Raw genomic sequence first — 15,474 nt, forward strand, 5'->3', positions numbered from 1 at the left:
TCCTGTTCTGCCTCCTGACTGTGAGCCAGTGTTGCAGGTATTGACCAGCCACTACTATAACAAACCCTGGAGAAAAATCTGAAGTACAGCACAGTTGGCAGTCGTTAAACTGTAAGGGGGAACTTACGCAACACTTAAGCTTGTTTACTCTACTTGTCAACTTGTAATGTTCTGTGATATAAACGCCCTGCAGAGAGACACAAAATGTGAAGCTGGAGTAGAAGCATTCGAGAAAGTTTCCTGGTCGCCCGGCAAAATATATAAAAAAAAGATGGGAGTGAAAACTATTACGACATTCTCAAAAGACCCTTGTAAAGTAGTGTGTCACCCTGTGGACATTTTCCAGGAGAAAAACGGTGTTTTCCGACCACACTTCCAGGATATTTCTCTCTTTAAATTCTCATTTCAAGCCTGCTGTGATACTGAGCGAGGCCTTGCAGCACAGCCAGAGGGACCAGCTAAACAAATTCTTATCTCATGATGCAATATGGCTGACGAAGCCTCTGGTGATCCAAATGCCATGTTTAAAGACACGGCTGTCATGTGACTTATAACTCTTTTTCCTACCCGAGAAAGTTAGGTTGCAGGAGTGCAGGTCAGGGGCCTCATTTATAAAGCCTTGCGTAGGATTCACGTGGGAAGGTTGCTTACGTAGGACAAAGCAAATAAATACGCACAGACATTTTCCGATTCATAAAACACTGCGTACCGGCGTAGGACTTGTGTGCGGAACGTCCTACGCCGGTTTCCCTTTATTAATCACAATCAACTCGAAATGCGGCGCAGCTTTTGCGGGCTTCACGTAACGCCCATATTTGCTTATAAATAGTCAAAGACACGCCCCGTATTAATATTCATTTTGACTGACTGCATGAAGAAGATCGCAGGAAATGACGACAGAACAGCTAAAAAAGACATTTCACATCGTGTCAGATTTTGGTTCTTTTGGGAAGGTGGAGACAAATCACATTGTTTGGTGGATGCAGTTTGAACCAGAGTAGCAGCATGGAGGTCGGATCGTCACCAAAATAAATAAATAAGTGGTCCGAAAAAAGTTAATGACAAAATACACATAACCTTCCTCAGGCAGTGTGTAAGTGTGTTTGTGCCGGGGACAGGAGACCCCCCCCTTATGAGCAACTGTAAGAAGGTAACGGAGGATCCCTGCGGAGTGGAGTCAATTAATGTTTATTTTTTTATTTGGTGGTTTGTGTTCCAGCTGTCGATCAGCTGTGCGCAGCGTCTCCACTGCAGCAACTCTATATCCACCAGTTAAAGGAAATAAAACTAATGTGTTGAGTTATATCAGCTGCCAAATCTACCAAATATATGGTGTTCTTAGTTTCCATACCTCCTGTGTTTTATGAGCGACTTATCAAGTCTTAGCAAACGGCATAAAACATGATTAACATGATAGTATATAAAACCATGCTCGTATCTATACAACCTATAGAAATACAAAACGGCCTCAGTTTAGACGTAATTCTGTCTTTCTGCATACCGCATAATTTATGAGAATACAGGTCATAACATTAAGACAACATATTCGAGGTGGTTTTCAATAACATATCCGTGTATACTTATTTCTCCAAGTTATGCTTTTGTGTGCACTGAGGAGTCTCAAACAGGCGTTTGTTTAATCATTTTAAGATTGGCTTTAATCAATGTTTGCAAATGTATTCTTCATATATGATAAATGAGGTAACATTTTATTTATGGTATTATTTCCACATATTTCTCTCCATTCTTCCTTCTGTCAACGGTGTCGCAGTTTCTCGTCTCTCCCGTTTTTGTGCTTAGTGCGTACGCATGGGTCAGAGTTTGCGTGGAGGACCGCACATTTTCCTGTCAAGTTTGTTTTTTATAAATCGCAAACATTGCTTAGAAACTGGCGTACGCCACCTTATGAGCGTACGCACCGTTTATAAATGAGGCCCCTGGGCCCTCATCAAGTAACTTAAACTGTGGCACAGTGCCAACATACAGCTCTGTTACAACATTATACCACTTACAAATATGGTGTTCATGCTTAATTTTATATATATATATATATATATATATATATATATCTATATCTATTTATAATAATATGTAATATATCTATATAAATGTTTCCCAAAAAATGGTCAGCTATATGGTGACGGTAGAAGGACAGAAGGACCACTGAACACATCTGAAAAAGTGAATTTCTAGGTATGCTGTGGGGGGGCATATTACTAATGTGTGAGTAAACATTACACTATGTTATTCCGACACTAAGGACAAGTGACTGAGAGGGTTGTTAAAATTGCGGTAGCCACAGGTCGCCCCAGCTTGGCACACCAGCAGTGGTGCACAAGAAACAGTTTGAGGAATCAAGATTTGGAAGAACCCAGTGACACCGCCATCCAAAGAACTGTTTTCAGACCACGTGACCACAGGGTCAACTCTGGGAAGGTTTTGCATAATTCCCCCAAAACAACCCTACCAACCCCCCTGCTGTTTATAGCATCTCCACCTCCAAAGTGTCTCTTTTTCTCATTTTCAGAGTTCTCATTACTGCAGTAGATATTTATATGTTGGGTCAACGGGTGGCATGGTCCCACACAGTAGGAGCAGCTATATTTCACTCAGCCTTTTGTCTGCACGGTTTCTTTATCTCTAAACCGAGCTCAGGCCGTCGCCACTTCTAACCATTAAAGATGCCCCGTCTCCACCCCCTTACCCCCACCAATCCTCCCTCATGACCCCCTGCCTTTGTTAAAGGGGAACTCTTATGTAACTTCACAAGCAGACTCAAAATAGACCTGAAATTCCTGCAGTCTTGCAGAGTTAATTGTGCTTAATCTCATTGGAGGAAGAAGCAACAAGTTCCCTTGGGAAACGGGTACAAACTCTGGATTTGCAGAAAAGCAAGGCATGATAATCAACTATCAACTATATGCTATTCATGTTTTTCCACTTTTTCCTAACTGCAATTCCTTAAAACACAGGTTTGGTTCAAATGGGTTCTAGGCAAACGCTTGGTGGGTCTGAACATTATAAAGGAAACTGGATCATGGAACAAACATACATTCCTCATATATTGCTCTAAATGGTCCGTTAAATAGGTGCTTCCTCTGCAGGAAGCAGAATATACACACATAGATTTTATTATGCTCAAGTTGAATTCCCAGTTAATCTTCCTGGAAAAAACTGAGCCTTCGTTGTGACTGTAGGTCTGAAGACGTATAATTTTGTGAATTCTTCCCTCTAAAAATAGCTAGCGGAGGATAGGGGTTTTAACCACAGAGTACATTTGAGGTCTGAGCACTGTCTCTGCAGATTGTAGGGTGCTGGGTTTGATCCTGTGAGAATCCGTTTGACTTGATGTGAAGAGGAGTGACCCCAAAGTGAAACGGCTACTGCTGAACCCTGCCAAACCAACAGGCAAAGTGAGACAATAACATGTCATTCATGAACTACTGTGGAAGCCAATGTGTCATGTGTTCATCTTGTGGTTTTAAAAAACTGAAGAAAGACAGTATGTCAGAAAGACATTTCAGAAAGAATAGAATAGAATATGGAGGGATGAAACCCTCTTTAATGGTCACACATGCAGAGCACACAGCACACACAGTGAAATTTGGCCTCTGCTTTTAACCCATCCTAGTACAAGGAGTCTAGTACTAGGAGCAGTGGGCAGCTATTGTACAGCGCCCGGGGAGCAATGGGAGTGGGGGGGGAAGGGGGGTGTCCGGTGCCTTGCTCAAGGGCACCACGGCAGGGCAGGAGGTGAACTGGGACCTCTCCAAGTAGAAGTCCACACTCCATATTTAGGTCTGGTCGGGGACTTGAACCAGCGACCCTACGGCTCACAGTCCAAGCCCCTACTGACTGAGCCACTGCCGGACTAGGCAGTCCGGCAGGGTCTTGTGTTCAGGTAATGAGACACTGAGATGAGTTTAGCCAGGTAAATGAAGCCAGCATACAGTACTTAACAGTTCAACAAAGGGCGCTATAAGGACTGGAAAGTGGTCGGACTAACACATCAATATTTCTTTGAAATTACATAATGAGTTCCTGAAAAAGTACCAACTTGGCCACCATAGGGGAAAAAAGACAATGTTCTGTCTGACAGCAAGTAACTTGCCTGCTGTGCCTGGAAATTACACTTATGGCAGTGGTGAGCCCAAACGCATGTCTTAAAGACTTTATGTTGAGATTCAGAGATTGATTTGGGCATATTCAAGATTGTTTTTAAATCAACTCTGATGACTAACTGTAAAAGTTGTGAGGGAAAAGACACCCAAAGTTTCTGGCTCCCAGTCTATGTACTGTGTCAAGTCCACAATAGGTCACTTCACATAAAAACTGTAAGTTCCTTTTGTTATAAAACGCAGTGCTGGCTGTGGCTGACCTGCAGCAGTCTGTGTAAAATGACCACATACTGTAGATTCTGCAGGCTTTGTTTATCTCAGAGGTCTGGACAGGATGGAGAGCAACAAAGGCAAGTGCTCTTTAAATGTAAGCCACTAAACCAGTCTGGCTGTCCTTTCTCCCAAGGTGTAACCTCAGGATTGTAAAGGAGAGTGTGATTGTGTGTGAGTCACTGTGGAAGTGAAATGAATTGAGGATTACCGTGACACTCTCTGGATACTCCTCTGCAGTGGGGTGAATCAGCACATGTCCCTTATTGGGTAGGTTCATATAGAGGCAGTTGGCAGCGAGGTCATCAGGCAACGTCAGTTTGTCGTAGCGATGGTCACTCATTTGCTGCATGATCTACACACAAAGATAAGACACACAAAGGAAATAGCCTTTAGGTAAACAAACAACAGGCAGTTTGCAGTGCACATGACTTCCAGACTCAGACAGAAAACATTACGTTATTCAGACTATCAGGTATTTTCATTCTGAAGCCAGGCCCAATACCAAAAGCAGCACCGCGTCTTTCTGCTGGCCAAACCGCTCTCGGGGGCCTGGGGGCCTTAATGGAGAACACAGGAGCAGACAGACATTCTTTCTCAGCAGATGTCATGTTATTTATGTAATCTGAAGGGGTTGAAGGTAGGACAGGAGGTGGGGGAAGAGAGGCAGAGAAGACGCCCATGTTGCCAAGTGGAAGTCGGCGGGTGAGGATGTTATGACCAGAGGAGAGGCAGGTGCCTCTTAATGTTTATGAGCAGAACATCTGCGGACGGATACCTCAGAGACAAAAAGGGGAGGGGAGGTGGAATGGAAGAAAAAAAAAAATCCAAAAGCGTCAACATTCAGGAAAGGTATTTTGAGAAGGTAGATTCTTTCACCAGATATAGTGTAGACTCCTCTGTGCTTTTCTAACACGCCTCTTCCTGTTTGTATCTTTAGTTTGTAATCATTGGCGAGAGGAGTTGAATCTGTTTAGTCAGGATTAAAAGAAGAAAAATAAATCACTGCTGAAATGTTGAAAAAAAGGACATAATGTGGATTAGATTGTTCTCATAGAATCCACACACAGGGTGGGGAAACAGTGAGGTTGGTGAGCACAATGGGCTCTGTTGCTAAAGATACTTTATGTTCACTTCCCACTGAAGGGCTTTTCCTGTGTGATAAAGAAAGAACTCTGGATTACGTTGCATTATATTATTTGCATAAGTACCTGAACACACTCACAGTCCTTGGACACTAAAAACGAGTTATTGTCAAATAAATAGATCTGACTGATCCAACCCAGGAGCAAATGTGCTGTTTCAAGTACTCTGCTGGGCTTTCATGGAAAATCTATTTGGCACACAGGAAGTAACACATTTTATGTTTCTGGCAGCAGCAACTGTTCTTGGTTGGAATAAATAAAAGACCAATCTTGTGGTTAGTATGATGATCACTATATCCCACCATTAAAAAGAAACACAAGGAAAGCGTTCGACTGGACCTGTTTTTAAATGAGCGATCTCTGGGAAGTCCTCAAAAGCAAAACCTTTACAGCACACCAGTATGTCCTAGCTGATTAGACATACAGTACGTTCCTTTGATGAATAAACAGTAAATTAACGGTAAATCAAATGTTCTTCCTACAAGCTGCTATGGCCATTTCTGAGTACATGCTGTGTGAGCCTACTGTACACGTATGTGTACGTGTATTCTGACCAGACACATTACCCAGGTCACTTGTGGGTGTGTGCAGCAGCCCTCAGTGAAAACAATGTCCATGTGCGTGACCGCTAACATTGTCTCTCACACAGCGGGATAAAAAATGGTAGAGGGGAGAATAAGCGTTGACTCTACCAAATATCACAGTTCCTGCTTCACTCAGAGTCCCAAATACATCTTATTCCCCACCCAAAACAACTATAGGTTTAAGGAATATGTCCTACAGCTCATTGTGGGTTTTTTAATGTTCTGATTCATGAAATGCAAATAAATCTTGAGATATTCACCTGAATGATGGAACAGTTTGTTCTCCTGGCATCAATGCCTAGGGGTATTACTGTTCTATATAAGGCCAGATAACTATCTCATGTATTATTAATACTGAAGATGTTTTTTTGTTTTTTTATCTCAGGCCCAAGAAATACACAATTAAGGGTAGGATTATCTTGGCTACGGTATGATTTTAAGACATTTTTGGGCAAGATTTCCAGATGTTTTGCTAACATCAATCGTCAGCCTGTCATTATTATTATGCTTCAAATTTGTGGTGAAAATGGACAACCAAGACTTCTACAGTACACCATCACCCTGGCCATCGACCAGACATAAAAGCTTCAGCCAATCAGCATCAACCTACATCTGGGCTGTTGCCGGGGTCCAGTTAATACACCGAGTGGTAACTGGGCAGCAGAATGTGCTCAGTCAGAGCTGCTGAAACAAAATATTTACTGGAAGGTAATTAAATCCCCTCTGGGCAATCTCCCCCAGTTAACAAATACATTGACACATTTTCTGGACCTGATGCGGCTCACAGTGTTCATCAAGATAATCTGTATAATGCTCATTGTGGTAATCCTTCCCAGGAAGCCTTTAAAAGTTTTACAATACTTTTTTCAGTGATGAACAACAGCAGCATGACACATCATACTTGAGGCCACTTCCAACTACTGGAGGGGAAATACAAATGGTTACTGTTGATGTAAGATAAATGTTTATTTCGCTACTTTCGATACTGTTGGACTACGCAGCTGACTCACAAACTCAATAACATCATCAGTGAGGAAAGCCAGTTCTCAGATGCCATATATGGTCCTTTTCCTGATATGAAACAGGCTGCCTAGCTCATCCATTTTTCTTAGCCACGATAACGGTGTGACACTAGGAAACACAATGTCCTTTAGTCAGTTGTCCAGCAATGAACTAAATGTCTCAAAACTATAGATTAGATTGCCATTCCCTCAGGGTTAAGTAAATCACTTCCCTGGAAGAAATAAAGCCACAATTCCTAGACCTATATCTAAATAATCAACAGCATAAAGTACTAGATAACGCATCAATGTGTTTATCAAATATCACCATTCTGAATACAACCTTTACAGGGTTGTCATCTTGTTGTGTTTTAAAGAAAAAGTCCTTGATGTGAAGACAAAGCCCTGACCAGGCAAGAAGAATGACCTCATGAATCAAACAAGGGCTGAGTGAATGAAGGGCTCTCTGGCAAACTAGATCTGGCCTCTGCTATAGGGAGGGAGGTGTGAGAGGGAACAGGGAGTGGGTGCTGCAGCCTCTGACAGGAGGCAGTATTTTGGGATGATGACTTCATGAGTGAAGTTTGGCAGTGACAGCGGCATGGATGATGAAATCCATCCGGTCAACGTGTATTCCCATCCATGGGAGAGCTAAACACAGACTGGAGACTACACATGGCGTACACTTATACACATTCTGAGCACACATCCCGGATAGAGACAAAGCCAAACTGCTGAACAGAGTGAAAATGAACAGCCTTATTAACCAGATGTCAGTGAGATATACATATACAGACCTTGTCCTCTGGACTCACTCTGCCAACAGGCCAGGGTCTCTTTTCTTAACTGAATATTTTATAGCAGCAACATTCTAGCTCCCTAAAGACTGTTTGAATTAGTCAGGCTCCAGCTTGAATTGGTTCACATTGTCTTAGTCCAAGGGTATACAACCTCATTGCCATAAGAGCTGCATTTACATCCAACACAAGCACTTTGAATTAATTAAAACAGCATTCATGAGATTTCACCTCACACCCCAACAACGAGAACATTACCTAATTACACATCCACGGTCGTTAAAGGTCCTTTAAAACAGGAGCTAATTGCTCCAAGAGAGGGTGACGTAAGCTGTAATTAGAAAGCGAGGAGTCTGTCATTTAGTCTCGCTGACGGCCCCTCCTCGCCCTGGCAGCTAATCTCTGGTCTGATCAAACAGGCAGGAATTTTAATGAGTCGATGCTGGGATATAGAATTTATGAGAACATGTGGTAATGCATACATTCTTGACGTCTTGTGTACACTTCCGCAATGCAAACATGCATACAAAACCAGCAAGTCTGACCATGTGCTGCTCTATAAAGTATGTTGGGATGTGCTGTCAGATGGTCTGGTTTCAATTGCCCCTTCTGACATACACCAAATGGCTTTCACTTGACTTAAAGTAACCTTCTGTGGAGTTGGGCCAGTAGGGGGAGATATCACACTAGGAGGCAAATGAAAGGTCCTGCCAGCAAGGACCTTTAAAGGCCAAGTATATGTGTGTGTGTGTGTGTGTGTGTGTGTGTGTGTGTGTGTGTGTGTGTGTGTGTGTGTGTGTGTGTGTGTGTCATTACTTTTTAAATCAAACATATTACCCGTGTGTCATTGCTGTGTAAACACAACATTGATGTACATATTAACCTGCATTTACCCCTATGTGCCGTATTAAGTTCACATACAGTCCTATGTGTTGATGGTTGTACATTTTATGGGATAATTCCTTCAGAGGAATGGACTGAACCTTACTATCCTATGTGTGTCTCCTTAAGGGTCCTTTAGTCCTTTAGCATTCCCTGGTTTCTTTTTCGAGGACTTTTGTAGCAATCGATTCAGAAAGCCTTTTATGCGATAACGAGCTCAAGCTGTTAAATGCAAGGACAATATCTTTGTAATTCGAGCTGGAGTGAGAGCGTCTGTAGCGATCCCCTCCGATTAGCTGAGAATATGAATGAATGAGGAAGGATTAAGGTGGCAGGTGGTCTCAGTGTGCTTGCAGTGGGAAACAGCCATTGAGTTGTAAGTAAGGGAGTCTGCTCTGAATCAACACGTGTGATGTCCTGTCTTGTAGTGTTATTCTTGCTGAATACTTTGGAGAGCAGGAGAAAAAAAAGGATGGAGCCGTTAATACCAACAGCGTCAAGCCAAGAGTCAACCAAAAAAAAATCAGCTGCAATGTGCGTCATAGTTATAAAAACAATGCCATTACATTGATTCAGTGGTTTCTATGACTACAGCTGGGGGAAGCACAGCAATGGGATGATGCTTTTACTGCACATACAACTCATACAAACTCCATACTTTGAGGGTCTTCTGTGCGTGTTCACTGGAGCCAATGAGGATAAGGCCTGGTCCTCCCATGCTGCAGAAGCTTTTCAGGTGAAGCCCTTCCAGCACAGGCACGGTCGACACAGCATAGTCCTGCAACAACACAATCCAATTAGGTGAAGCAAAGACTGAATATGAAGATAGGACAGACCCAGATAATACACATATATTGTAATTAAAAACACCTATATCTACAGTATGGTCAAACTGTAGAGCTGGAATCAATTTAAAATACTTTGGGTTTGTGGTGTCAAAAATGAAGATCATGTGATAACATAATTTATATTTATATCTAGATAATTCCCTACTTGAGTTTACAAAAATATAAAAGCAAGGGTTGGATTGTACAGGGATTATAAATTAAGTGTATTTCCTCCTTTGTCAGTGTCAATGCTTCAAAATCCTTTTGGACCACAACAAAGCGCTGCAAATTCAGTCGGTGTAGGTGAAATTATGGGATGCTATGTTTTTTATAAAAGATTCAAAGAGCACTCGGTCTAAAGTGGCCTTTAAAAATAAGTATTGGGCAGTTCAGGGGCGGAAACAGCAGGAGTGTCTGGGAGATGATGTTCCTGAGCCCAGGGCTCACAGGTATATTACAGAGAAACTTGTAGAAGCCTGATTGGAGAAGCTTTCTTTGGCTGCCGGAGGTTGTGTACCAAATATGGAGAGGTTACAAAACAACGACAAGGGAATAGAAAATGACACAGACTTCCTAAAATCTTAAAGGGCCTTGAACACTTGTTTCAAATCCTAAAGGTATAGTCCAGAGTTTTTGAACAAACTTACCATTAAGACACAGCAGAACATTGCTTTGCTAGGTAATACAACTGGCTCTGGATAAGTAACTCACACAAAGCATTTCTCTATTATAATACATGTTTGCGACTCAACAATCAAAGTTTTAGATTCCAAATAACTTTTTGGGTTACAAAGAGTAAAACACTCATCATTGTAGCTAGCCTGCCTTATCAGGACTGCATGGATTATATTTCTGAATGAATGGTATTGACACACTTACAGTAATTAACAGTAGCCTGGCAACATGAGCAAACAACATTACAACATGTATCGGGGCATTTCTCCTGAGCTACGCTCAAACCAATGAGGAAAGTCATACATATTAAAATATCTCATGCTAAAGGACCAAAGCTGTTAAAACAATGGCAGACTTTTAAGGGTTCAAGCAGGACCCCATCACTCAAAGGAGGTCTAAAACTGCATCCGTATGGATTGATATATGGTGCATATTAGTGCAGCAAAGGATCATATATACAGTACTTTTAAAGCGCCTTCAGTATATAATTTATCTTTAGCCTTTTATAGATGATTTTGGCAGACCCCTTCATTGAAACATCAGTTGCTTGCCTCCTTGTTAGCAATAGTTAAAGCTAGGGTCATAGGGATATTTAGTATTATGTTAGAGTGTACTAAACAGAAACAACATATATATTGTAACATATAGCTGACTTTTTTTTTGCGTAAATGTACTACTTTCAAATTGAGCTTTTGATACATGGACCCACAGTTAGAAATAACATGAACCCTTTTGTTAAATCGCAAAAGACAGAGTTGAGTCCTACAGAGATTTGTAATCTGAGCTGTAATTTGAATTATGATAGGATATGACTTCAGGCTTATTTTCCATGACCTACCTCCCTGATTTTACGTGAATACTTTTATATAAGCATACAACATTTTGATTTGCATCTAAGAACTGACATCCATGTGTTTTCTTAAGCACATAATATGTTTTACAATTGTTAATTTAGCTCTTAGCTTCATAACTTCAAAAGTAGTGTGTACATTTTCCATAGTTACACTTTTTTGTAACATTTTCCATTCAAGTTTATGTTAACACTCTCCAGGGCCAGTGTTTGTGCTGCATCATTAGCTCAATTAAAGCGTTATGATTCAATGAAATAGTTATTGTGAGTGAACAGAACAGCATTTGGCAGATAATCGGGAGAAACTTAAATTACTCCATTCTGGATGTTTTCCTGAACTCATTCCTGGCACTTGTTTTGAAGAAACAAAAGGACAATTGGGAATTATGTAATCTGAACTTCCTCCACTCCTTATCCATGAACAGGAAGTTCTCTTGCAGTGCAAATTTAGAAATATGAGTAATGCTTTTTCTCCTTATCAAGATAAATCCTTAGGGAAGAGACAGAGTTGCTTTTGATCTGCACTAACAGGCGGATTTACTGCCATGTGGTGACCTGAAAAGACCTTACTGAAAAACCCAGGAGCAGAACAGACTGGGCTTCACTCGGCAGAGTTTATGTCTGAATCCTATTGGTACAAGTTAGGAGTCAACACATCTGCAGGTGAAAATAAATAGTTTGGCCTCTGTATTACTTCTTCACGAACAAACTCATTCAATTCTATAGCACGGCCTGATCTGACCTCTGCAAGGACCGTAGAGAAAAGAGCTTTGACATCTGTATGCAGTTGTTGAGTGCTAAACAAACCTGGCAACAAAGTGATCCTTAATTTGATAATGAAAGGAAAAAACAACATTGATAGCAGGTATCAATCTGATAAAAAACGGAAAAAACAATAATGGACGCTCTAGTGATTTTTCCTAGTGTCATTTGCCGGAGACGCATCATTAAGCTCTGTCTTATCAAAGATAAAAGAAAACGCGGAGAAATCCATCATGAGGAATTCAAATCAGACACAGATGGGAAGAAGGAAGCACAGCCATCGGGCCTTTCAGGTTACCGTAATGTGTTGAACTCTTCATGCCATGACCCACCTCTGAACTTCTGAGTCAGCCCGCTTTTCTCTTTTGATTCAGTCTCTCAGAGCAAATCCAAGTGCATACAGTCTGCAGTATGAAATCTCTTCACATTGCAATAACAGTAAACAAGACAGATAGAATCAGTCTGGGTTGGTGACCCACACTGCGGCTCTGTTTGTAGGCTGCGTGACTAAGTACACGTTCTCCCAGTTTGCCTGAATCTGTGTTGTTTCAGTGGTGTTTGGGATATTCTGCGCTATATTTCTTTTGGATGCGTGTCATGTGGGAGTGTTGATTGTTGAGCTCAGTTGCGGAAAACGAGGCCACAGCGCATTGTAATTACTGAGAGAGTAGTCGAAAAAGAAAAAATATTGAAACCGTTTAAAATATAAAACAACAACAACAACAACAAGGGTTGAAAAGAGACACAGACCAGGCTTATATACTGTTGTGTACTTAAAAAAAGGCTGGTGATCGATTTATTTTATTTTACCATCAACAAATCCAATGGAAGGCCAAAACCACTCTCTGTGGCACTCAGCACAGACCTTACTTGTTCCGACTTAGACAAAGATCTTTAAATAAGTCACAAATCTATAGTTTCATATTTCATATATCTATATTTTTTCGATATGTGGAGAGAAGTTGTCAAAGGTGCTGCAGCCTTTACGTATTGGAGGAAAAACACGGAAGAGGAAGACAGCTGACGATCTTCAGTCATAATTCAATCAGTTAACTCTTTTTAGGGTGCAGCTATATGTTTTATTTATTTCAAAGTGGGCCCATTTTAATTATATTCATTTTCTTCAAATGTGCAGAGGACCCCCCAAATGCTGTGTTGATTTATTTTAAAGTAGGCCTGTGTATTTTAATTCTGCTTATAAGAGTTCTTTGTTTATTATTAGAGGTAAACAGTTTTCTATAATGTAATAAATAGTTTGTGTCTATGATGTAACAATAAATACAACTTTATAAGCTATCAAGCTATCAAATATGTTTTGCGGCTCCAGACAAAAAAAATTGGTGAAAAGGGGGCAAAATGGCTCTTTTGGTCAAAAAGGTTGCAGACCCCTGCCCTAAACAGTGTAGCCTTGACACAAACTGGAAGTCGGAAGAAATGGAGGCCGAGGTGAATGAATGGACAGGAAGCAGTGCGGCAGAGATGGATGAAGGAGTAAATGGGATTTGAGAGTACAGTGGGTAGAAGAGGATGAATAAAGCAAGACAAATTGAGAGATGATGCTGTTATCTTCCTATCCTCAAGCTTTTATGATTGATAACCAATTTATCTCTAAGTTTCGGATGTCTGATTGCTCGCAGCACGCTTGTGCATTTAAGAGGCTACAGAAGGTAGAGTGGTGGTTGTATATTTTAAAGAAAGGATATTCATGGCAAGAATTGTATTCACTATTTTACATTTAGTGCCCAGAACAACAGATTCAATACATTTCTGTATTTTATAATACATAACAAAGTTTTTCAGCTCATTGTATTGGTGTAACCAACCAAAAACTATTGTGGTTGACTCAGCGTTCTGTGTCATTGTCAGCAGGCACATTTTTTCAACAAAAAAACTTTAAAAACCCATTATACGCTGCCTGTCTAGCAAAAGACGTCAGAAAGACAATAAAATAGTATTTAGCTACTAAAGAGTGAGATATTGCCCTCAGGATTAGGTGGAAAACAAAATATAGCGGATAGAAGTGTGAATATTGGACTTGCATAATGCCAAACTCCAATTAAATAATAATGATACAATGTATCTCCAGATGTGTAAATAGGCAAAATGTTCGCCATTTTAACTTTATGAGGTGTTATGAGTGTTGTTTTACTGTTAGTTGTGCTGCCCCAAAGTGGTTATAAATATCACTTAATGTAAGTTAAGACCATTTAAATCCATTAAAGATATCTTAAGGACTTATGTTCTTTATTTATGCTGTGCTTGGCTTGAATACACAATTACTGCAGTCATTTTCAGCAAGGTTCAGTTACTTTTACGAAGTATTAATTATGATCCGGACCTTTTTCACACAAACACACCATTAAAACTCACCTTAAAGCAATCTGCTAGGATCTCTGCTCCTTTCTGATTGGTCCGCTTAGAAAGGCCCACAAAGAACTCTTGACCTGAAGAAAGAACAAGACGTCACAGAAGTTGTGTAAGCAACTACCAATTATATTCAACTCACTTTAATTTAAGGAAATAATATGTAACTCTATTAATACATGTAGGTTCAATTCTATGCAGCAGCTCACCACACAGACCAACAAACACATACACAAGAGATAGTCCAAGACAGTAAAAAACAATCAAAGACAATAAGCTTCAACAACTGTACATCAAATTGCCAAATACATACAATAATAATAAGTAATGCTACAAATGCAAATGCAAAAAATATACCAGCATGGGGAATATAAGACTGACAGGTTTAAAGGTCCCCTATTATACTCTTTTTCATCAATATATTATTTACAAAACATGTCTCTGAAGTGTTTCGAGCGAAATACCAAACAGATCACCCATTGTAGCATGCCATAAACACCTCTGTTTCAGACCTGTTTCAAAAGTGCTGATTCTCTGTCTGTTACTTTAGATGAAAATAAGGAGCCACTCCCCACGCCCCTCTGAGAGATATTTGGTTAAAAAAAAACACAATGGTGCTCTAGGAGGAGATTCAGGTGATAAGGTGGGCCGGGGTTACCTTGGTTGGTTATTTGCTAATGGTTACACAAGCCAAAAAAAACCCATTATGACATCACAAAGTGGCCAAAATCTGATCTGCTCATTTTCAGACAGGATTTTATATAAATGGATCAGGACAAAAAGAGAGTTTAAACTTTTTTCCTGACACTTTCATAATCTCTTTACACAGCACATATTTATGTATAACATACATGAAAAAGTGGATTTTGCATAATAGGTGACCTTTAACATCTAGACATCTCAACATGAGACAACTAAAAAGTTCTGGAATCTGCAAAGACTAACTTAAGTCCAGAAGTCGTAGAACAACAGCCGTAGAGTGAGCCTGTGGAGCTACATGAGGTGAACACTGCAGCACCACACTGTGTACTCTATGCCTGCCTGTGGGAAACGCCAGCTGTGGTCAGTCTGGTGGGGCGCAGGCAGGCAGAGCCCTGAGATCCTGGCTCGGCTGCAGCAGCACACTGCGCTCAGGGAAGGGCTCCACACTGCTGAGACTCTACAAAATGAGCCAATTAGGTGCACCATGCTTTTTCCTT

The 15,474-nt window shown here is 40.7% G+C and overlaps 1 protein-coding gene across 1 annotated transcript in view; it reads right to left on the reverse strand.

Annotated features, from left to right (window-relative positions):
- The window catches only part of ddah1 (dimethylarginine dimethylaminohydrolase 1), a 69,716-nt gene that overhangs the window by 2,769 nt on the left and 51,473 nt on the right, over window positions 1–15,474 (reverse strand). Inside the window, exons 3-5 of the mRNA XM_034147468.1 lie at window positions 14,282–14,355; window positions 9,456–9,575; window positions 4,600–4,743 (exon numbers count right to left, since the gene is read on the reverse strand). Coding sequence (XP_034003359.1) covers window positions 4,600–4,743; window positions 9,456–9,575; window positions 14,282–14,355 — 338 coding nt within the window. The remainder of the gene's footprint in view (window positions 1–4,599; window positions 4,744–9,455; window positions 9,576–14,281; window positions 14,356–15,474) is intronic.

The sequence above is a fragment of the Trematomus bernacchii genome, unplaced genomic scaffold (genome assembly GCF_902827165.1).
Source record: "Trematomus bernacchii unplaced genomic scaffold, fTreBer1.1, whole genome shotgun sequence".
NCBI classification, from domain to species: domain Eukaryota; kingdom Metazoa; phylum Chordata; class Actinopteri; order Perciformes; family Nototheniidae; genus Trematomus; species Trematomus bernacchii.